Genomic DNA, 22074 nt, shown 5'->3' on the forward strand with positions numbered 1-22074 from the left:
CACCATTTGTCTTATCGTCCCAAAATATCAGAGATGAGTAAGTCTGTGCATATCATGGTAGTCGTTGAAAGTGCAGTAGAAATTAAAACATTTCTGCACTTCAGCTGAAAGGAGTTGCCATCCAAACTGTACAGTCTTTCCAAAGAAAGATTGTAGGAGTGATGGACTCCTTAACCATTATTAATAACAGTAATTGAAAAACCCAATTCAGTGCACCTTGGTGAATGGCACTTCCCAAAGACATGTTCAAAGTCAAGTGGATGGGAGCGATTGTCCACTGCAAATTCCACTGTTAGTTGTGGGACTGGCCACTAGTGCTTGGTGCCGGCATCCAGCCAGTTACTCTGTGGGTGACAGGCTGGCAGAAGCCCAGCCTCCCACCCCTACACCACATCCGCCCTCACACTCCGCCTCACCAGGGAGCACCAGAGTTATTCCGGCGGCTTCCAGCGAGCAGCCTTTAAGTCATTTGTCAAGAAGCTTCCGAGAGACAAGTCTCTGCCTGAGCTTAGATGCAGGTACCTGCACCGCTGACTTGCCTTTTCCGACAGACGTGGGTAGGGGTCCTTTTTTCCATAACGGGACAACCGGTGTTCTTCTGCCTCCTGCCTTAACTATTTCAGACGTTTTTCTTCCATTGTATTTGCTTTTAGCGTCAGTGAATGAAAACCATGAAATATACATGAAGGATTCTGTGTCTGCTGCAGAGGTTGGTACTGGCCAGTACGCCACAACAAAGGGCATCTCTCAGACCAACTTGATCACCACTGTGACTCCCGAGAAAAAGACCGAGGAGGAACGGGACGAGGAAGAGGACAGACGGAAAAAGGCGGAAGAAGTCACGCCGGTCGCAGCAGTACGGCACGAGGGAAAGGTACATCTCCCAGGCTCCCTCCTAGCGCTTGCTTAGAAGAACTAATAATTCCGAGGATATAAACCAGGAAAGTGTTAAGACTTAGGGTAATTCGCTTAGACCTTGAACAACTAATAATTCTGAGGATATAAACCAGAAATGTGTTAAAACTTAAGGTAATTCAGGGTGCCTGGGTGGCTCAGTCGGTTAAGCCACTAACTTGATCTCAGCTCAGGTGTTGATCTCAGGATCATGAGTTCGGGCCCCACATTGGGCTCCACTCTGGGCGCAGAGCCTTCTTTAAAAAAACAAAACAAAATAAAAAATAACTTAGGGTAGTTCATATTTCAGCATTAGTTACATTCATATTATCAATTTTTAAATTCTGATTTCCTCTTGTCGCCATTTTTCTTCTGAAAAATTCTTAACTTGAAAATTTTTATTTTAACTGATGTGCTATGTAAGACTTTCAACAGCTGTCCTGTCTGTATATCTTAAAAATGCATTTAGTGCCATATGACACTTTTCTGTTTGGGCTCACGTTTCAGAACTATCACTAAAACTGTTTTCTTTGTTTCTGGCCCCATTCTCCTCCCCAAGTACTGTATATTTTTCTAGATATACAGTAATCACGTTACCATTCTTCTGACTGTAAGACTGAGTGACCATAGCCTGTGTATTTATACACTATTTCCTCTCTTAGTCTAGGATTATAATCTAATTATCAAGGTAGCAAGCAGACATGTTTTGAAGAGAGATATTAAAGCAGAACATCACAAGGGAAGATGGAAAGTGAGTTTGGCAACAATTTCTCCAAGGTGTTTTCTTCCTCAAATTTATAAGCTTCATTTCATCCCAGTATTTATTTATTTATTTTTACAGTATGTTTATTTTTATAATCTGGCACTATAAAGCAACTTGTCAGAAAAGGCATAGACAGCTTACTTCTGGTACAGGGTTTTATAAGTAGCACAGCAGCTCCCTAAAAGTTTAAAAAATATATATATATTGGGAGGTTAATGTGTGATGATAATGGAAAAAACAGAGTGGCTCCTGGAATGTACAGAGTAAAAAGAAATACCAGAATAAAAATGCTATAAAACTCCTGGTTATGCTAAAACTTGCCTAGATTTGACTCAGTGTGTTCTTTTCCTATATCAATATTATTTCTTAAATATAGATTTATGTGACAAAGACTTACCTGGGGCTCAAAATAAAAATGCTCCTTTTTGATAAGAGCTATGCAGTGAAGGGTAGCTCCACAACACAGTGTAGTTACGTCCGAATATTCCACATAAAACGCTATCCACCATGTTGTGAGATCATTTATTTGCCAAACACAAGAACAGGGTAGGACATGCCAGCAAGGATATTTGAATCATTTTTGCTGGGAAAACATGACTTTGTTCTGAATTTTGTTTTTACACTATTTTCCAGTTAAGTCAAGGCAGCTTTTAAATAGGAAATAAGGAAAAGTGGTGTCTGCCTGCAAAGCAGACAATTTCCACACTTCCCCTGAAATCACCCATGCCAACCGACAATTCTCATGGATGCGTAACTGTGATTAAAGTGGCACGTTAAAGGAGATGACTTTTAGTTGGCTCAAAAAATAGACCTAGGAAGTCTCTTTATTTAATTTGAAAAGCCCCCCACTTATATAAGATAAGCACTAAACCACCATCACTTTTGCCACTTACGGCATGGGAAAATAAAAAGACAAAAAACCCTGACTCTCATTGTCTGAATCTCTGAGAAGCCAGCTCTTTGACCCAGATGCCTACAGAAGGGCTGTGGTCCAGCCCTGGCCCAGGTAGGGTCGATGGCTGGCTTCGTTTTACACGGTACACAGCTATCTTTTAAAAACCACTTGAATAAGCAGCATGGAAAATTAAGCCTTCATTTTATTCTTCTCCATCTTCAAAAAGTAACAAAGAGGGTACTCATTTTTTAACCAAAATGAAAGTGTATCACTGAAAATAGGTCTGAAAAGGCTGGTCCCCTAGATTCTTCTGAGAGGAGGCCTGTTTCCCAGGTTAATGATCACCCCAGGTGACTGTGCAGCCGGCCACCACCAGGGGAACAATAGCGTGCACGCAGGAGTCAGCTTGTAACTTTTATATTCTTCTCCGTTGAATGAGATGTGTGCAGGGTCACATTTAAAACACAATGCTTAATGTTAAATGCGAGGATTGAGAAGAGACATACTTGCCTAAGACCTAAAAAGAGACACTCCCAAATTCTAACATACCCACAATACTGTTTCCTCTGTGCATGTTCTAACCCTCTGTCTTTATATTTACCAAGTCAGGATTGAGAGCTACAAAGCAGGGTGGGGGTAATTTCCACGCTAGCAAGTCTCTAGGCAAACCACACGTGTACGTGCTCACGCACACACACACTCACATCACCCATGCAGCGGGTCCCAGAGAGCAGCGGAAGTCTATCTTCAGACTCTGTGTGACCTTGAATTGAACTCCTGGGGCTGCAGCGGCTTCCAAGCTGTGCCAGGTCCTGTTTGGAGCTTGCTGGCTTCCCTTCTTCCCCTCGTGCTCAGCAGCCCCCCACCACCTACAAAGGAAACTGGCTGTGGTCAGAGAGGCTGCCAGGGCCAGAGAGGATGGAAAGAACCTCTCTTTCCCTCCAGAAGCCTGAGCTCATCAGGAGCACTTTTGTGGCAATGGCTGTCTTCATCATTCTGTGATGGCTTCAAACCAGGAGAGTTAAATATGGTGATTACTTGCTCAGAAAAACCAGAAGACTGGGAAATTGTACCTATTATTTATGGACCACAAATAATACAAACTAAATGCTTACAAGCCATATCACAAGAAAGCACATTCTTTTTGCTAGTTAGCTTGTTGAAACCCTTATTTGAGTTTCAGTTACATTTACATCATGGAGAAAGGAGCCAAAGTAGACATTTTCAAAGGAACCTCAATTCTTCGGGGAGCTGAGTTCCTAAAATGCTAGTTGTGGACTTCCCTGAGTGGCACAGCTTATCAGATGGGAGTGGGGCCAGAAACTTCTTGATTCGGAAACCCACCTGTTTTGGATATAATTGACTAAGCAAGGAAAGGTAACGCTAAACTTTTTTTTAATAATCAAAATTTGGATCAATTTTTATTTATTTTTTAATCCAACCAAACTCGAGTAACAGATCTGTTAGCTGGAGATCAGGAGATGTTATTGAAAGTCTTGATTTCAAGTTCTCAGAGGGTTCTATTTGCTCTCAAAACCCTACAGCTTTCTGGAGTTGTTGGTCTAAACAAACTTGTTAGATGCTGTGAAACATGTAGATTTTGAGATTGCCCACCGCGATCTTCTGTTCTGACTTTATAAAAAAAGCCCACCCTGTATTTGACAGTCTAATGGGAAAATGGTAGCCGTTCGTGGCAGCCTTGGCATGCAGCTTGAATACTTTAAGTACGAACAACCCTAGAGCTAAAATTCTTGTTTTACAATTTTATATTGATACCCATAAGAAAATTAACTAATTGCAGTTTTCTTTTTGTCCTTTTGCACCTCTGTTTGCTGCTTTCTGTCTCTCTCTGTCTCTTTCACATCAGTCACCTGGGCTTGGCACTGACTCATGTCCCCTGTCCCCCCCATCAGCCCATCGTTCCCCCGCATCCCCCCCAGAGCTCCGTAGGAGGTGTAAGGAGAATGACCGCCAAGCCCCGGACTTGGAGGCTGCCAGAGGCACTGTGCGTGTGCTCGGAGAGCCCGCCATGGACTCTGACCCCAAAGGGAAGCCATCCTTAGGGGACCAAGATGTGGCTTTTAGCTACAAACAGCAAACTGGCAAAGGGACCACCCTGTTTTCCTTCTCCTTGCAGCTCCCGGAGTCATTCCCATCTCTTCTCGATGACGATGGGTACCTCTCTTTCCCCAACCTGTCAGAAACCAACCTCCTCCCCCAGAGCCTGCAGCATTACCTCCCGATCCGCTCGCCCTCCCTTGTGCCCTGTTTCCTCTTCATCTTTTTCTTTCTGCTCTCCGCCTCCTTCTCAGTGCCATATGCCCTCACTCTCTCCTTCCCTCTGGCTATGTGCCTCTGCTACCTGGAGCCCAAGGCGGCCTCCTTGAGTGCCTCACTAGACAATGACCCGAGTGACAGTTCAGAGGAAGAGGTGTGTACCTCGGCATAGAACACACTTCCCTGTCGTGGTCGGGGCTTTGGTCCGAAACAATGTTAGGCGCCTACTGCCATAGTGGTCCTACTTTCAGAGCCTCATTTATTGTCTGTGCGACATGTGAGAGGTTTCTGTGTGTTGGGGAGTCGTTCCCCCCACCCCGGCCCCCGGGTTAGGCACAACACCATGTGGACAGAGCAGGCTGCATCCAGCCCGCTGAATTCTACGCATGATGAAGGACTTGGAAGTCTGTTTTAAAGAACCCGTTAGCTGCGTTAAAAATCAGGATTAGGTTAAAGGTCTGGTCAGTCACTAGTTCCTAAAGGAAAGGGATGTAGAAGACCAAGAAAAAAGTTTGACCCAGACTGATGGAGTGTTCCCAAAATGTATCCTGGCATCATGGTACGTCCGTAGCGCTGATACCAGTGGATAAACGACCTCACGGCAAGGTGGGAATGACCAGCCAAAGGAGGTGGGTCTCCATCATGTGGGTAGCTTCCCCCAACTCTCGATGTCTCTCTTCCCTGGAGATCGTGAAACTTCCCCACACTGTCTCTGTTACTCGTGGAGGTGAGCCAGATCCCAAGGGTGTGTTGGGTCAGAAAAAATGCTTGAGTAGATGAACAGGCCCATGTGACCGCAGTCATTGGAAGGGCCACAGAGAGGACCAGAAATAACAGCAGTCTTCAAACACAGTCGGGAAAAGGCTCCCGGAAGATGTCTGCTTGCTGTAAAAATGGGCTGGAAGTTCATCAGTCCTGACAGGGCTAATGCGTATGTTGGATGGCAGTGATCCTTTCAACTCTAGCACGAGCCAAAAAATCCACACACTCACAGACAGTCTGGAAAGGTCAGGAGAGCTGGCTAGGTCCCTGCGGCTCTCAGCCAGGCATGTGCTCAGTGGGGAGAGGATGGGGCCGTCAGCCTCCTTCTGAGAAGACATGCCACCTGTCCATCTCCCATCCCTCATCTGAGCCAGTGGGTGAGTTGACATGGTCGTTGGTAGCTTTTCCTCTTAACTGCTCTCCTTTCACACCAGTCCCCTGATGTGTGAACAGCCCAGCAGTTCCCTTCAGACAGAGCGCAGGGGAAAAGAACAGAAGCAGCCAACAGAGGGCCTGGCTGTCGCCTACCCTCCTGCCCACAACCTCCCCAGGCCCTTCCAGCTCTTCTGTTCTCACAAAACAAGGCTTTTTGTGGCAGGAGACAAGCCCAGTACTTCCAGCATTGAAAAAAAAAAAAGTGACAAAGTCAAAGCAACACTAAAAAAAAAAAAAAAAAAAAAAGGAAAAGTCTATTCATTTTTCAACTCAGCCAGGAATCATAATTTAAGCTGCACCTGTGGGTGTATAGAATTGTGAGGGTGTGTAAGTATCTATATTTAGTGAGATTATGACCATTTCTTAGCAGCAGAAGGAAGAAAACTGGGAATGGTCTCGCAGATACTTCAAGTAAAAGTTTGCCCTTTTCAATTTGATACTGCATTAAAGCCCTTTTCAAGGTTCTTGGGTCCTATGACTTCGCTCCAAAGTCTGTGTGATTTTATATATTTACTATAAAACTATTTTCATACATGAAAAATATTTTAAGAGCATGAATCCTAGGCTTTAATATCGCCATTTCTCACAAGAGCAAGGTGATCAAATAACGTGGGACTAGAACGTACAACCTGAAGAACACAAGATTATCTAGAAAGACCGTAGTATTAGCTGGTTTCCAACCTGGACATCTAGTTTTCCTTTAACAGTGGAGTTAGTCATCTAGCCAACATAAAGCAAAAAGATTGCCATTTGCTGCTTTTCTGAATTCTAAATAACTGAACTTTTCTGTAGCGAACCACACAGATCTTGTGCCTAATCCAGGGTATACATCTTGTTGTAATCAGTGCATGAAAATTAATGTTAAATTGGGGCATGTCTGCATTACATCAGCAAAACAAATCACAGCAGTTACCCAATGCAAGCCAGTGACCACGTGACTGGAGCTTCCCAGCCGCTAACTCTCCCTGTTACTGCAAAGCTCTGAGACCCTGAGCCAGCTCTGGCCGCCGCGGTCTTATGCCTCCTCTGCATCCCTGGTCACCCATGACAGCTCTCCTAACACGAGACCTTGCGTGTGGCCATCTGTTTAGTGTCGTCTCTTAACCTCAAGTGTTAAAAGCTATGCTCTCTAGTTCAGGCTGAGCTGGAGGACTCCTATGTAGGTCATTCCATTTAAAAAAAAAAAAAAAATTTGTTGACATGGCCTTTTTTATTCTCTAGGCTTCAAGCACTTTGGCAGCTAAATGGGGTGACTTCATGTAACATACGGTTTAGCTCTGTCACGTTCATTTTGTAAGAATCACTAAATCACTGATGAATGTAATTCTTTTCAAATATTTTATCATCACTACTTATATTTCTCATGTATTGGAGTGACTTAATTAGTTCCAACCTTTCTCAAGAGGGAAACCCAGTGTGGAAAGGCAGAATCATTTCAAACTTAGAAAGCTGCTGACCAATAACATTTTTTTTCTTTTGTTCTTTCAAGAATGGTCACATGACAAGGGGCACAGAATATTAAATCATCTGTCAAGAAACATAAGCTGAATTTAGCTTACCATACCACAGAATCACCATTAGTCTTTATGTGTCAATTTGTGAGGAATATTTTCATAAAACAAAAAATTCAAATTTGGAGGCAAAAATTAATAATCAACTGATTTTTGACATTTTAAATTGTGTAGACACAGAATCATATGACAGTTCGCGACCCGTTATACATTTCGTAGCTTTGTTTAGTCGTAGTATATTATATAAATAATATATAAAAAGCTACTTTTGCTATAAAAGCTACTTTTTTCAGCCTTTCTTCATTAACTATTTATTGATCATGCACTATATTTGTTGAATAACTGACTACATGCTCAGGAAGAATTTAAGGGAGTTGAGATACGGTCTAGGCTATTTTTTCATATAGCTAGAAAAAAATGGTAGTAATAATTACAATTATATAATTATAGAATATTACAATATAATAATATCAACATACGACAGTTATTATAGGCACTTTTGGGCCTGCATGTGTCAGGCCTTGTAGAAAGCACTTAATATCCATTACCTGATACAGTTAGGGCTGTTATTTTTTTTCTCCATTTTGCTGGAAGGAAATGGGGATTAAAACATGAAACATGTCCAGTGTGTCACAGATTTCAATAGCAAGGATTTGAGCTCATGTCAGCCTGACATCAGAGTTCTCACTCTTAACCAGGGCTGTAATCTAAAGCCAAGATGCTCCAGTAGATTTTCAAGCCACAAGGGAGATCATTATATAAGAGGAGAAATACTTTCAAGCAGCTTGGAAGGGTTGCACAAAACCAGTTAGCACACCAAGTGCCAGTCATTCCTATTTATTCTTGAAAGCCTAAGGCTTCTTTGGGTCATTATACACTTGAACAATAACCTGTCTCTCTCCCGCTATGTCACATTGGCCATTCCCTAGGCTGTCAGTCGGGGAAGCCATGCTAACACCATAGCAATGATCACCCTCATAAGAAAATTACTCCCCGCCCCCCACCAGGTGCTGTGAAGGTGGTCATCAGGTCATGAAAGTGTGTCCGCACACATTCTTTACCAAACTCCTGAAAATTATGTTCTGCTTAGGCGTGATAGCTGACCCCCTCAGGTGCACATGCCAAACATGAATTTCAATGTATTTTCTTTTAGGAACATATAAAACAAATTTGGGATAGCGCCAAGAAATCCGCCCAACCAGAGTTAAGTTGATATGACCATCCCTGTCCCAGGCGTCCTTCTTGAAATTCCTTGTTGTTAGGATTGAAAGATTATCTGAAGAGGCAGGTTCACAAGCTTACAGCTCCCAGTTTTTATTTTTGTTTTGAAAATATTCACCGCGTATCTTTGCTCAAGGGAATTTTATTAGTGATTAGTTGACATTTATGGAGGGAAAGTCAGTTTATAATATATTACGGCATTTAAATGTCCCATCGGTGATGGCTGTGGTTCTGTTGTACTCCAAAGAAAATAAGTTTCTGTTTTAAACCACAAATCTCTATGAAACAGCTTAAAAACCCAGTCCTGAAATGACTATTATAATTCCCCCTTAAAAACTTAGGCTCTGTCAAATGCTGTGCTTTGTTTTATTTGTTTACAAGTAGATGTCTCTCTCTCTCTCTCCCTCTCTCCATTTTTTTATTAGTATTATAATTTGCTTCATTTGGATGGTTGTTTTGGAAAGAGATGTTTAAATACCTACTTTGATATACTTCTTTATATTGGAGGGTGGGGCAAAATAAACACAACAGTTAGTCTGTAAAAAATCTAGTTAACACTGCTACTTGGAAACTGAATTATACTTTTCACATATAAAACATATGCCTGTGAGTCACTGGCATGTGCTTTTTATAAGTAATAGGTAATGCAGACAGCCTGATGGTCATAAATGGGTGTAAATTATCAACATGTTATAAATGAGGGGCTGAAAGTCCAGTGACTGTTATAGTAGCTTTTAATTTAAATTGACATTTTAATTTACCTTTCAAATGTGACATATTAGTAGAATCGCAAACATATATAAACATTGATTTTATTTGCATTACACGTTTTTAAGAGATCTTTCTCGGGGTTTTAGTTAAAAGCGGAGGAAAGAATGACAATTTGGTTTTCCTGAGACATGAAACCAGACGAGTCAGCTTGGCTAACAGTTCCTGTGGTTCCCGCGGGCTGTGAGCCGCTTGTCTTCCTCCGAGGGGCTCTGCTGATGAAACCCAGCTCCGGTCTTTCTTTTGCTCTTGCTTGAAACCTGCATTCTTGTGGGAAGGTAGTTTGATACACATCACAGAGAAAGAGAGTGAACTGTTTGACCTGTGCCATGCCCTATTTGACCAAATGGGTTTGTTTTCTCTTCCTGCCTTCCTCCTGGACCCTGGTCACTTCTGTGATCAATAGACCGACAGTGAGCGCACGGACACCGCGGCCGATGGGGAGACCACCGCCACTGAGGTTGGTACCATCACTGTGGGCGGCTGGTGGCTGCCCAGCGCAAGTGCCTCATGAACGGGGCTCTGCATTTAGGGCCTTTGCATACTAGGTTTTATGGAGTGGAGAGAAATTCTAACTTTGAAAGGAGGAAGGAAATGGATTCTGTTGCCTGGGTCTGTGGTTCTCAAGCTCTGGGCTACATCAGAATCCTCCAGCTGGGTCCCCTCATGTTTCTTGTGCAAAAGAAGGAGGTCTGGGGTGGGATTTTGGAATTTGCATTTCCAGCAATTTCTCAGGGCTGTTGACTCGGCCCATTTTCGGATCACATTTTGAGAACCTTTGGCTAAACCAATAATACCTTAAAAAAAAAAAAAAAAAAAAAACTTATTCCCCTTTCCCAAGTGAGAGGCTGTCTCTATGTGAAAGCCGTGATGAGTGAGGAGGAGGGTTACAATTAATTTAATTAGCTTATTTACTAGATACAGATATATTTTTAAATCCAAAATGGCCAAATAATAATTATTAAAATAGTAATAATACTTCTCTTATTTTTGTAGACCAGGTGATATAACCTAGGTCACTCAAAAGAAATGGATTCTCTAAGGAAGAAGAAATTAGCAAATTACTATTAGTACTTTATTCAAAAAAAAAAAAAGTGATCACATTGAACAGTGACAGGAAACAGACTGTGCTATCCTTTATCCTTTATGAATTCCTTAGGATAAATAAACGTGTGCGTGCTTATGTTGTTTTTCAAATCTTCTCCACCCATAACTAAAATTTCTGTAAAAACAGTATAGTAATGGAAGCCAAGATGTACCTTTCCTGAAGTTCTCACAGAATTTATCTTCTACTTTGTGGAGTTTTTTTTACATCATCCGGTTAGAACAGTCTTTTCTAGTAGGAACTTCAGGAAAAACTAAAAATGTAAATAGTATCTGTATAATACTTAATTGAAAATATCCTCAGAAAAACTTCTTAAAATGGAGTTTTCATCCTTGGGAAGTGCCAGAGTTCAGCTCAAAGCTTTGGAAATCATAATTTTTTTAAGTTAAAAATCACAGCACTGGCATTGAAAAATAATAGTAATAATAATAATAACAATATTGTAGGGGCTGTTATTGTACTGGCTTGGCTCAGTCAGTAGAGCATGCCAGTCTGACATTTGATCTTGGGGTCATGAGTTCAAACCCTGCATTGGGCATAGAGCCTACTTGAAAAGAAATTTAAAAAAAATAATATTGTAAAACAATAACTATCCAGATTCTTTTAAGCAGTCACAAATAAATGTATTACAAATTAATAATTTTCCATGTCAAATTATAACAAAATTATATCTTGATTTGCTAAGAATGATTTGTTACATGTAGCTATATGTTAATTCAGTAAACTTCATCAGAATCTGAATGTGTGCCATAAATGAAAAATATTTCAGTAAGACTCCAAATTTCTGTAGCAGTTCTAAATGTTGTTCCATAACATTTGAAGTGTGCAAACATACACATACAACATAGGTAACTATATGGAGCTTAAAAATAAAACACAGAGCTGTGTGCGCACCACACACTTGAGAATTAGTGTGTTGCCAGCCCTGTGTTAGGGTTACCTGTGTCCTCCTGCACTTTTTAAACTCTCGGGGGCCAGGACAACAGTAATGCGGGTGAGGCTGCTGGGTGGGCAGTCTTTCCCCATTGGCAGATAAGGGGGCCGAGAGCAAGATAGACTGATTTGTTGTAGGCCACCTGTGCAGGTGTATCCTCAAGGCTTCTCACCTGTAATTACCCTGAGGGCCTCCCTATGGACCTCAGTCAGAGTACCACCTGCGAGACACCCAGCTTTACCACTGCCTACATATGTGGGTTGGCCTAGTTACCTCGGTCCTGGTACCCGGACACCAGTCCAAGGACTAAACAGATCCTTGCAATTAGAAAAATCAAGATAATGAAGTGGCTTTTAGATAAATCTGTTGTATTTTTCAAGACTCAACAATGATCCTGTCTACATCTTTAAAGCAATGTTGGTAATGTTGAAGGTAGTTGATTCCTTTTTTTTTTTTCTTTAACTTTCTTATATCAGCTTCCTTCCTTCCCAGATTTATTTATTTTTAAGTATATGGGTTCAAGAAATTCACAGTTCCAAGAAATTCTTAAATGTGAGACCCTCAGTGTTAAATTCTTTGAGCCTTGGTTCTCTGGCCTACAATTTAGCTATAATAATAATAGCTATAACTTCCTAGGATTATAAAGAATCATACATCCCAAGGGAGCTGTCATTATTGGGTCATCCTAACCATGCTTGTGAATTTTAGTTTTAGGGTGGCTCGAAACATTTGTAGTGTGCATTAAGGACAGCCCCCAAACCCTAGCTGTCAACTCCCACTTACGTGTGTATGCTTATCACACTCAGAAGTCTCCGGGTGACACTGTCAAAGACCCACCAAGCAAGGAATCTTTTACTACTGTCATCTTAATAAGCATCATAATTTGTGTGTGAGAATGTTGTGGCTTGCATATAGGAAAGAACTAGCATCCATATACAAGAGCAAACTCGTACCCCCTCTAGCAAGTTTCTATAGACCATAGTTCTTCAATCGTAGTCAATTACATGGTAAGACATTATTTCCCACTCTTTCTTGATGCTGGCAGTCGGACCAGGAGGAAGACGCAGAGCTCAAGGCACAGGTAGAAAATTAAAAATAAAACCAAAGCAAAAATCAGTGTGTGATAAGTCACTGTGCGTCTCCGGTGTTCCAGCCTTCCAGCATGCTCCGTAGGCGGTTACCCGTGTTGTCGGTGCACTCTGGAGGATGGCATTTGTTCCCATGACTACTGTGTCCCTTACCTTTCCCTTTCTTCTCCACTTTTTTCAGAATAGTCTGATTAAGCGAATAAAGGGTGAAAATGTGTATGTCAAACATAGTAATCTTATGTTAGAGGTTGGTATTGGTATATACCAGTGCATGTTTGTGTGTGTGGACATTTCTTCAGTGGCATACCTGTGGGCTCATACAATGATGCATGACCTGTGTGCTCTCACCTGGGAATAAGTGGGGATACCTTCTCAGCCTACTCTGATTCCTTCCTTTCTCCTAGCTTTAGATCCCTTTTCCTGTGTGTGTTTATTTTCTTTTTTTTTTTTCTGGTTACGTGTGAATTACACTCTTTTCTAGTTTGCCTTTAAAAAAACTTTTGATTTTTATGCTTGCGTGAACTAGATTTTTTTTTTCTTCTCTTAGAAATGTCACATTTTCACCAAAGTGCTTGTGGTAGTGTCATGAGCCCTGATCAGAATTCTTTTATTTTGACTACTAATGAGATTGACATTACTTTAAAAAAAAAAAAAACTCAGGAAGACGTGTAAAACGTTGACTGTTGGATTCTTTATGTTCTGAATGTAGGAGCTAGATAAAACTCAAGATGACCTGATGAAACATCAAACCAATATTAGTGAGCTGAAAAGAACCTTTTTAGAAACCTCCACAGACACTGCCATCACGAATGAATGGGAAAAGAGGCTTTCTACCTCCCCCGTGCGACTAGCCGCCAGGCAGGAGGATGCGCCCATGATCGAACCGCTGGTCCCTGAAGAGGTCGGTATTCGGGCTTCGGGGTGTCACTGTCTTCCCGTCACTAGAGGTGCTTCTCTGCAGGGCCCACCCCTAGGGGGCGGAGTCAGCGTAGACAGTCCTACCACTTGTCTGCATATAAACAGAACTGACATACTCAGGGCTCCAGAGAAAAGCTGTGGAGTAGAATGATGTGGCGGCTGAGGAGTGAGGAGTCACATCTCAGGGTGCTTGGAGTGAACAAGGAGGCGCAGGGAAGCTCTAGTGCATGCGAATGGGTTTTTTCTAATGGCGCACCTAGATTTCACAGCTGGGAGAAATTGAGATACTGTCTTAATGAACTGACACTTTTTCTCAAAAATGCTTTCTCTGCTACATTAAGAAATGCCCTGAAAACTCATGAGTGTTTCACATCAGTTGCAAGATCAGGCGTAGGGAGATGGTCTAATGTTTGACTCAACACCGATCTGAAGTTGACAGAATTTCGAGACCTGTTTTACTCTGGGACTGCTACACCAGGCTTTTACTGGTATAATCCGTGTGTGATTTGATTATAACTGATTTTTAAAAAATATACATAACATTATTTTAACGGGTTTATAATCCGTTTTTATTTGATTTTTTTTTTTTAATATAGAAAGTAGAGGGGCCAGAATGTCTTTCTTAAATACGAGTGTCCGTGTTGGAAAATTCTGTTTAAAGAATTTAGACTGTGAATTACAGTTACAGACTGTGAGGATTCAGCAGATCCTGTCTGGGGGCTCCTACTGAGGGTCCCACAAGGGTCAGTGGTGCTCGTCTATCCGCTATTAGACATCATCTTGCTTTTTCTTTCAAAAGAAGTAGTTTTTTAATAACTGCATCTTTCTGGCATCATTCTGATTAACATTTTTTCTTATCAAGACTCCTTTATCACAGCGTATTTTCCAGAAAGCTGAGCTAGAACAGAAGACAATCAAAACTTGGGCCTTTATGGGAGAAAAATCCTTTAAGCTGTAGTCTACATGCAATGTTTCAGTCCTTGCAGGGAAAAGAATATAATGACACTCATTTTGATCATTTTCTAAACTTCCCTTGAAAGCTACTTATCAAAAGTGACCACAGTCACTATGTTCATGATAATTCTAATCCCAGCTAAAATGTGACAAGGTATATATCCATTTGAATTACTTTGAAAGGGGCCCTTTTATGCAGAATAGATGAAAAATAGTGTTACCGAAGTATTCTTGTGGCATTACACACCGTTTCATTCAGATTACCTTAGTAATATATAGTGAGCTAGGAGTAGTGATTATATTCTAAGAAGATCATGTGCGTTTACTATTAAAATGGGAATTTTATTTATCCAACCTGCAAATACTGATAAGTATCTATACTTATATACTTAATAGCAGATAAGTAGCAAGGATGCCCCAAAGCATCGCTCACTTGACTTTGGAACATAGACAAACCCATATACAGGGCCCACCAAACAGGAAGGATAGATGTCTGGTCTGTGAAGGCCTCTGGGTATGTTTCTGTCCACAGATATTTCCCGTGACAGTCTTTGATGATGCCCCTAGGCTGAGTCTATGTTAGAGATATATGCCCTCATGTCCACTTGAATACTGAAAGTTTCCAAATTCCGGCCAAAATGCAATACCCATTAGCACTTTCACAGTGCCAATATCAGCCTTTTTGTTGACGCAGGTGGCAGTCTTACAGCACGGAAGCTTAGCACGGCTGAGCCTCCCAATTCACAGATTATGTAGCTGCACATTCACCTACTTGCTGAAATTCACCATAACCCTAAAATCAGCCTTAAGGACTCTTCCCAGTCATCTGCAGACGGACACAGAGTGGTGAAAACTTGGTGTCTCAACCATGCACGTTCCCAGCTCTGGTTGCCCAAGACAGGGCTTGCCTACCTGTTTCAGTTCTCATACTGTGGACAAATGGGCTTTTGAGGCCTATTTGGTGCCACGTTTTTGTGTCTCCATGGGTGATTTTGCTGTTTCAGATGACACCCAGACCTACGGGCCAGAAGTGCGAGCTAGTGTTCCTAAAAGCACAAGAAGGCTGTCATGTGCCTTTAGGGAAAATACATGTGTTAGAGAAATCTCATGCAGGAATAAGTTAGAGTGCTGTGGCCATGACTTAATGGATCAATAATATGCATTAAATAAGGAGTCTTTAAACAAAAACATACAAAACGAGGTTATATATTGAACCATTGATGACAATATCATGACCAGAGGCTCACAAGAGCCCTCACCATGTGTTTCCCATAAAATCATTGTTCAGTCTCCTCTAACTCACTGTTCATGGGGATTTTATGGAACATAAGGACCACGAATGACTAGAGTCAGCTCTGCTTGTGCATTTGTCTGCTTTCTAATCCAGCTCTGCTCTTGCGAGTCAGGTTTTGCATGGGCCTCAAATTGGGAAACAATCAAACAAACCAAAACCATTCACCACGGTCTTCTGGTTATGGAGATGGAGACTTATCTTTCATTCTCTGAATCTGACTTCTGTGACTTTCCATCCGGGCCTTGGGGTGCAACTCCAGGTGCATATGCAAATGACCCATGGGAAGTTTTAAAAATATTGAGGCCTGGGATCTGTTAAATCAGAGACAGATTTCCTTTGTCTGAGCTGCACTCCCACATAGTACCATTACTTAAAAGCTCTCCAGGTAATTCTAACTCACCTCCCGGTTGAGAATGCCTGGTGCAGAGAGAAGCAAGGGGCAAGGCTCTGCACAAATCCCTAATCCTCTGGGAGTGAGTCTTACCTCTGTACAATCTGCATGCCGGTATAAGGGCCTTGCTTCCCAGTTATGATACTCTGATGAGTGTTGAACTAAAATGTGTGGAGCATATAGCTAACTCTCTTCCAACCCGTGATAAAAGTAAACATTTCAGTTATCAGCCTTTCTTTATCAGTATCTCCTCACTTGAGCTGAACAAACTGAATTGAGGTTGACCATCTATGGGATTTTAAGATCTATCCCTTATGTTACCCTTTTCTCTCAGCGGGCATACACAGTTCGGATGCAGACAGTGTTGATACTTTCATTATAGACGAACAATTTTGAAATTAGTTGATGTCAGATAACAGGATGTGCTAAAAACCACTGTTTTCCTGCTATTATTATTATTATTATTATTATTATTATTATTATTATTTTAGGCTTTCATCTTAGGGATAATATTTAGCTCAGTGATTATAATTAGAGGCCTGGCAGTGGTATTCTGAAAAGTACCTATAATCTTGACCTTTCCTTCCTGTTTCTTATTTCTCTCTGAGAAAGAGGCTACAATTGAAAGTAAAACAAACAAAACAATACAAAAATCCATATTTAATGATTTCACGTGGTGCATTTTGTCCTTTTCCAGTACCTTTCTCCAAAAGGTATTTCCCCCTCAGAAATATCTTACTTTCTTTTCATCAAAAAAGGGGCATAGGAGAACAATGCTATCAAAATTTGCCAGTAGGTTCTTCAGAAAAATATTCCAGATGTCCCCTTACAAATGTCTATAAGTAGACTATTAAAAGGAATACAAAAGTTTGTACACACATAGGAATAGTAAATAACTCTCATTAAATTGTATTGTTTACAATAAGATTTATTTTAAAAGCTCTGTCCTCCTGGAAACTTTGGGCTTTCTGTTAGGATTTTTTAGATTACTCATCCTAAATACCCTTTCATTCAGTACTCCATGGAGTCTGACGCTATGCACAGAGATCGACTCAGCAGCTATTATATTGCCACTTGAATCATTCCTACTTACTACTAAAGGAGGTAATAAAAAGTAGATAAAAGGGAGAAGCTAGTTGCTAACACAGCGTATTTACTTTTCAACATTTCTTAATGTTCCGTGTGAAAGCATGACTTTGAGTACTTAATTTTTCACGAAGATAGTTTGAAGTTGACTTTTTAAAGTTACTCGCCATCTTACAAAAGTTCAAATGAAGCTATAAATTCTGAGGATACTTTGTGGAATAAGAAAGGAATAGATGGAGGTCTGACTGGGTTTACTCAAGCTAGTAGCTGAGGGCAGTGGTCCATGAGCATCTCCTTGCCCGGGATGAAGCCTGCACTTCGGTGGGGAACACAGCCAAGTGTTTGTCAGATGTAGGAGTGAGGGGTTTTTATTTCACTTAATTTTTTTTTTTTTAATCTTCACATTTTCTTCTACTCCTCACGTCTACGGCTTTGCACATGACTGGCCTGGACACTGTGTGAATGCCAAGGAGTTTTCTATTTGCTCTTGCATGTTTTGTGTTTACGGAAGTGGGAAACATGTCGAGTCAAACACTGGAGCTTCAGAAACTAACCTGTTACTTTGGGGAGGTGATCATGAAACGTTGAAATGGTTTCAGACCACTTTTCAAATTCATAAGCAATAATTCACTTCTTCAGAAAGAGATGAATGACTATTAATACGTATGACACAGTAAAAGAACTCTCTTCCTAACTTGCCTTTTTTTGGAAACTGTCTACTTCCTCTTCTCCAACCCAACCCCCTCTATCCAAACAGACCAAAGAAGAAAGAGACATTTCTGAAAAAGTTAAATTTTTGCAGCAAGGAAGCTCTCCATTCCTTGAGTCTCAGGTAAAAGACAAACATAAAGGAATTGCCCAGAAGAGAATTGCTCTTCAGATTTTACTATCATTGAAATGTCTGTAGTTTTTACTTTCCTTTTTACATTTACCTCGCTTAAAATGAAGGTAGGTATGTCAACGTTTGCTTGGATTCTGGGGAGGGGAAAAGGGAATTTTCTTACTTTAGTTATCAATTAGCCATCATTCCTTGATGGGTCTTGCTCTACTGTGATATCTGTGTTTGCTCATGGAAGCATTATGATGATGCTTTCTAATATTATAATTGGACTTTTTACTCTTTGTTTTACCTATAGAGTGATACTAATTTAGATGACCTTGACTGATGTTGAAAGTTCTGAACTCTTACTGGTTTTCCCACTAGCCGAGTCTGATACAGAAAATGCAGGAAGGAGACTCTGCGGGTTCTGTGGTTACCTCTCGCCAAATCATTTTCCAGAAAACTGTCCCATCGACCCTAGAGGTTATTTTTCAATTCATTTCCTTTAATCCAGCACCAGCATGTAGATCGATCTGTAATTATTGTTCGTAAGGCACACGCATTTCAAGATTCCCATTTTTAGGCTAAGATAAATAGGCAGGTAGAAAACGCTGTAGCTTAAAACGTAAATCAAGGTGCTCACCTGCCCCTGGTCTGATTTCTCATCCCCTCATGATCTGTTAGAGTAGTCTGCAGCCTGTTCTCATCCTAGTAGCCTTCTCAAATACAGGTTTCTTAACTTTCACTTCTTCTGCTGTATCGGAACTAAGTACCGAGGAAAGTGGCAAGGAAACTACTCAGATGATGAACTTCGCTTGTAAATACGATTGGAACACGGTACAGACCACCATGAGCTGTTGATAAGAGGCTCCAACAATGCCCCAGCGGTGGGAGTACTTCCTGGCTGTGCCTTGAGTAGGGCACGCTCAGTGTTTATTGGATAGTAGGTGCTGTAGTGAGTTCGATCCCCCAAATGAGGAAATAGAATTTACAAACAAAATGGTTTTCACAGAAATTCATGGGATTCTGGCAAGTTCTTTGTGAAAACAGCAGCTATGAAGTGCAGTGTTCTACATGTCCTGGAAAATGGTCTTTTTGTGCCCATACAAGCTAAATGACTTGTATAGCAGCTTCAGTAACATCATTTAATCTTGAAATGTAGAATGATCAGATGCTTAGCATAAGGTCAGATAGAATCTTGCGAACATTTACCATCAAGGTATGCTCCCGTTTAAAGAAATCTGCAATTACAACTCTACGTGCAGACTGTATTCCAAGTTGAAGGTTAGGGTTTGTAAATTTCAGATAAGAAGAGCTTTGCGACCATAGTCATTAGACATTAACACCAGCCCCGTGCGGTCACATCGCAATGTAGCTTTTGCCCTGGTTTTCTTAAAAGATTCTTATTTTAGAAATGAGACCATCAGAATTTCTAATTTAGCTTTTATATTTCAAATATAGGGCACAGAGGATTGGGTTATTGTAGACAAAGTACCCACTGAGGTAGTTGACGGTGATTCGAGAAAGATTGTGACTTACAAGGTGGTGACCGTGAGCAGTAGAAGTGGTGACATCCCCGCTGATCTGTTAAGATCCGGTGCCCTTGAAATGCAGAGCTTCGATGACTTGGCCCAGGAAATGCAGTTGAGAGGAGAAAGCAAACAGAAAATATACACTCTGGGCAAATCCTATGACACAGTATCTGGGAAGATCGTTACCATGACTGGAAAAGGCAAGGAAGGGGAGAAGGGAGTGCAGCCCTGCAGTCTGGAAGCCTTTCAGAAAACAGACACAGGATTGTCAGAGTCCGTGAAGGTCATTCCAGTCATGGCCGATTATGAAGTCCTGGATGCCGTCCCTGATGAGAAATCCAAAAGGGGACCTGAGGTCCACACCCCCAAACGGAAATTGTCTGAATCCCTGGCTCCCATCCAGGAAGCCGAGTCCCGGCGGCCAAGCCCTGAGGAAGAAGAGCTGCAGAAAGCCCCGATGCTGGGCCGGGACACGGGACCCCACGTGGGGCTGGACAGCACGCGCCTCAGCAGGACGGAGCTGCTGCCTGAGGGCGAGGTCTTGAAAGTGGGTCTCTTTGGTCCCAGGCGGAAGAGCCTGTCTGAGTGGAGATACTCCCAAGAGCCGGCCGTCACCGTGGCCACTGCTCATTACGTTACCGAGTCAGCCACGTCCCGAGTTGTGGTAACCAGTGCCTTTCGTTTGGGCCACCGTTTCAGATTCCAGCATGACGTTTTTTTGAGGCAGTGCCCTTCCACCCTCAACTTTTCTGTTCCACTTGCTGTTTGGCTTTATGTTGAGAGCAGCCGACCCAAGCTTTTTAATTTTTTTCATGGTCAGATCAATACTGCGCAATCCAGTATGAGCATTAAAACACTTTCCGTTTTATTTCCAGCTCCCCGATCCCGAGATGTGGTAGTGCTGCTGGGGCTTGCAATGAAGGGAGAATGGTCTGCTTAAACCAGCACCGCCCATATCCTAATAACTCTCTCCGCTTTACCAAACGAGCACATGGTTACCTCAGTCTGCTATTTTATTTCCCATTCTTTTCTGTTTCCAAAATCTGTATGGTAGATGCCCTCCTCCCTCCTCCCACCTTCCTCCCCTACAGTTTTGTCTAACCGGCTGTGAATGTGAATGTGCCCGCCTATGTTCCTGTCTCTGTGCTTGACTGTCCCTTTCTTTGTTCACTCAGACTAAACAGTCTTCTGCTGAAAAGCTCATGGATGGCTCTGAAATCTTCAGTTTATTAGAGTCTGCAAGAAAACCAACAGAATTCATAGGAGGGGTTACTTCTACTTCTCAAAGCTGGGTTCAGGTGGCCAATTGCTTCCTCTTTGGTGTTCCTGACACTGCCTAGTTGCCTTTCTTTATGCCCTTTTGGTGTGCGCACAGAGGCGTGGGTGCGTGCGTGAGTGCTTGCGTGCATGTGTGTGTGTGTTTTGCATCCAAAATGGCTTTGCCTTAAACACCTCAGAGTTCTCTTTGGTGGTTTTCCTTTAGTGCCTGCTTGGCATAGCCGTCATGTGCCTTTAGTTGCATCCCTAGAACTTATATTCAAAAGGCAGTCATGTTGAAAAAGTTACATAGCATTTAATTTTTTTAAGCATTTTATGTCATCCGTTAGGTCTCAGAAAGCTGCCACAACTGATGGGAACATGCTACAATGCTTTCCTTTGGTTTTGTTTTCATTGCATTTTATCTGCATCCTCTTTCATTTGCGGCCATCCCGACACAGCAACACAGGCTTGATTGGAGGTGTGGGGGGGGGTAGTGTCAGGGCAGGGGGCACGCATCTGAGATCCTGGTGGGAGCAATGAAAGCTAATTTATATTTTCTGTAAGCATTTTTGGTCATAAGCCCTTGACACTGGCTTTAAGCACCCTGGTGAGTGGCTGCTTTGGTTTTGATTTTTGTGGTTTGACCTTTGGTTTATGGAAGGTCACCCTGACACTGCAGTCCTTTTCCATGCAGAAAACGGAAACCAAGACGGGGTCCAGCAAGACCGAGATGGAAATAAGCCAGCACCCCGAGCCTCTGAGCACCGAGAAGGTTGTGCAGGAAACCGTGTTGGTGGAGGAAAGACATGTGATGAATGTGCATGCGAGGGGGGATGCTTCTTACGCAGCTGGAGATGACGTGGACGCTGCAGCCCAGGCAACGTCTGCCGACGCTTCTAGCTTAAAAAGGAAGGAGGGCTCTGCTCTGATGGAGGGGGCTAAGGAGGAGAAGGGGAAGGTGGCCGATAAAGCTGTCCTCGAGCAGGAAGAGACAGCCACTGCCTCCCATGAGCCAGAGGAGCAGCAGAGTGCAACAATCCACGTTTCTGAAACTTGGGAACAAAAACCACATTTTGAGGTAACTAGCAGTTGACGTTCCTTTTGGCACTGATGTAAACCGATCTGTGAGTCCCCGAAATTTGGTTAAGCGTAAAGGGGGAGCTAAG

The 22074-nt window shown here is 42.0% G+C and overlaps 1 protein-coding gene across 1 annotated transcript in view; it reads left to right on the forward strand.

Moving 5' to 3' along the window:
* The window catches only part of LOC111142433 (band 4.1-like protein 3), a 51656-nt gene that overhangs the window by 24893 nt on the left and 4689 nt on the right, over positions 1 to 22074 (forward strand). The window contains exons 9-15 of the mRNA XM_022495553.1: positions 708 to 874; positions 4420 to 4983; positions 9933 to 9986; positions 12611 to 12646; positions 13363 to 13554; positions 20824 to 20946; positions 21603 to 21986. Coding sequence (XP_022351261.1) covers positions 708 to 874; positions 4420 to 4983; positions 9933 to 9986; positions 12611 to 12646; positions 13363 to 13554; positions 20824 to 20946; positions 21603 to 21986 — 1520 coding nt within the window. The remainder of the gene's footprint in view (positions 1 to 707; positions 875 to 4419; positions 4984 to 9932; positions 9987 to 12610; positions 12647 to 13362; positions 13555 to 20823; positions 20947 to 21602; positions 21987 to 22074) is intronic.

This window comes from Enhydra lutris, unplaced genomic scaffold, assembly GCF_002288905.1.
Source record: "Enhydra lutris kenyoni isolate GAN:26980312 unplaced genomic scaffold, ASM228890v2 scaffoldscaffold8, whole genome shotgun sequence".
In the NCBI taxonomy this organism is placed as follows: domain Eukaryota; kingdom Metazoa; phylum Chordata; class Mammalia; order Carnivora; family Mustelidae; genus Enhydra; species Enhydra lutris.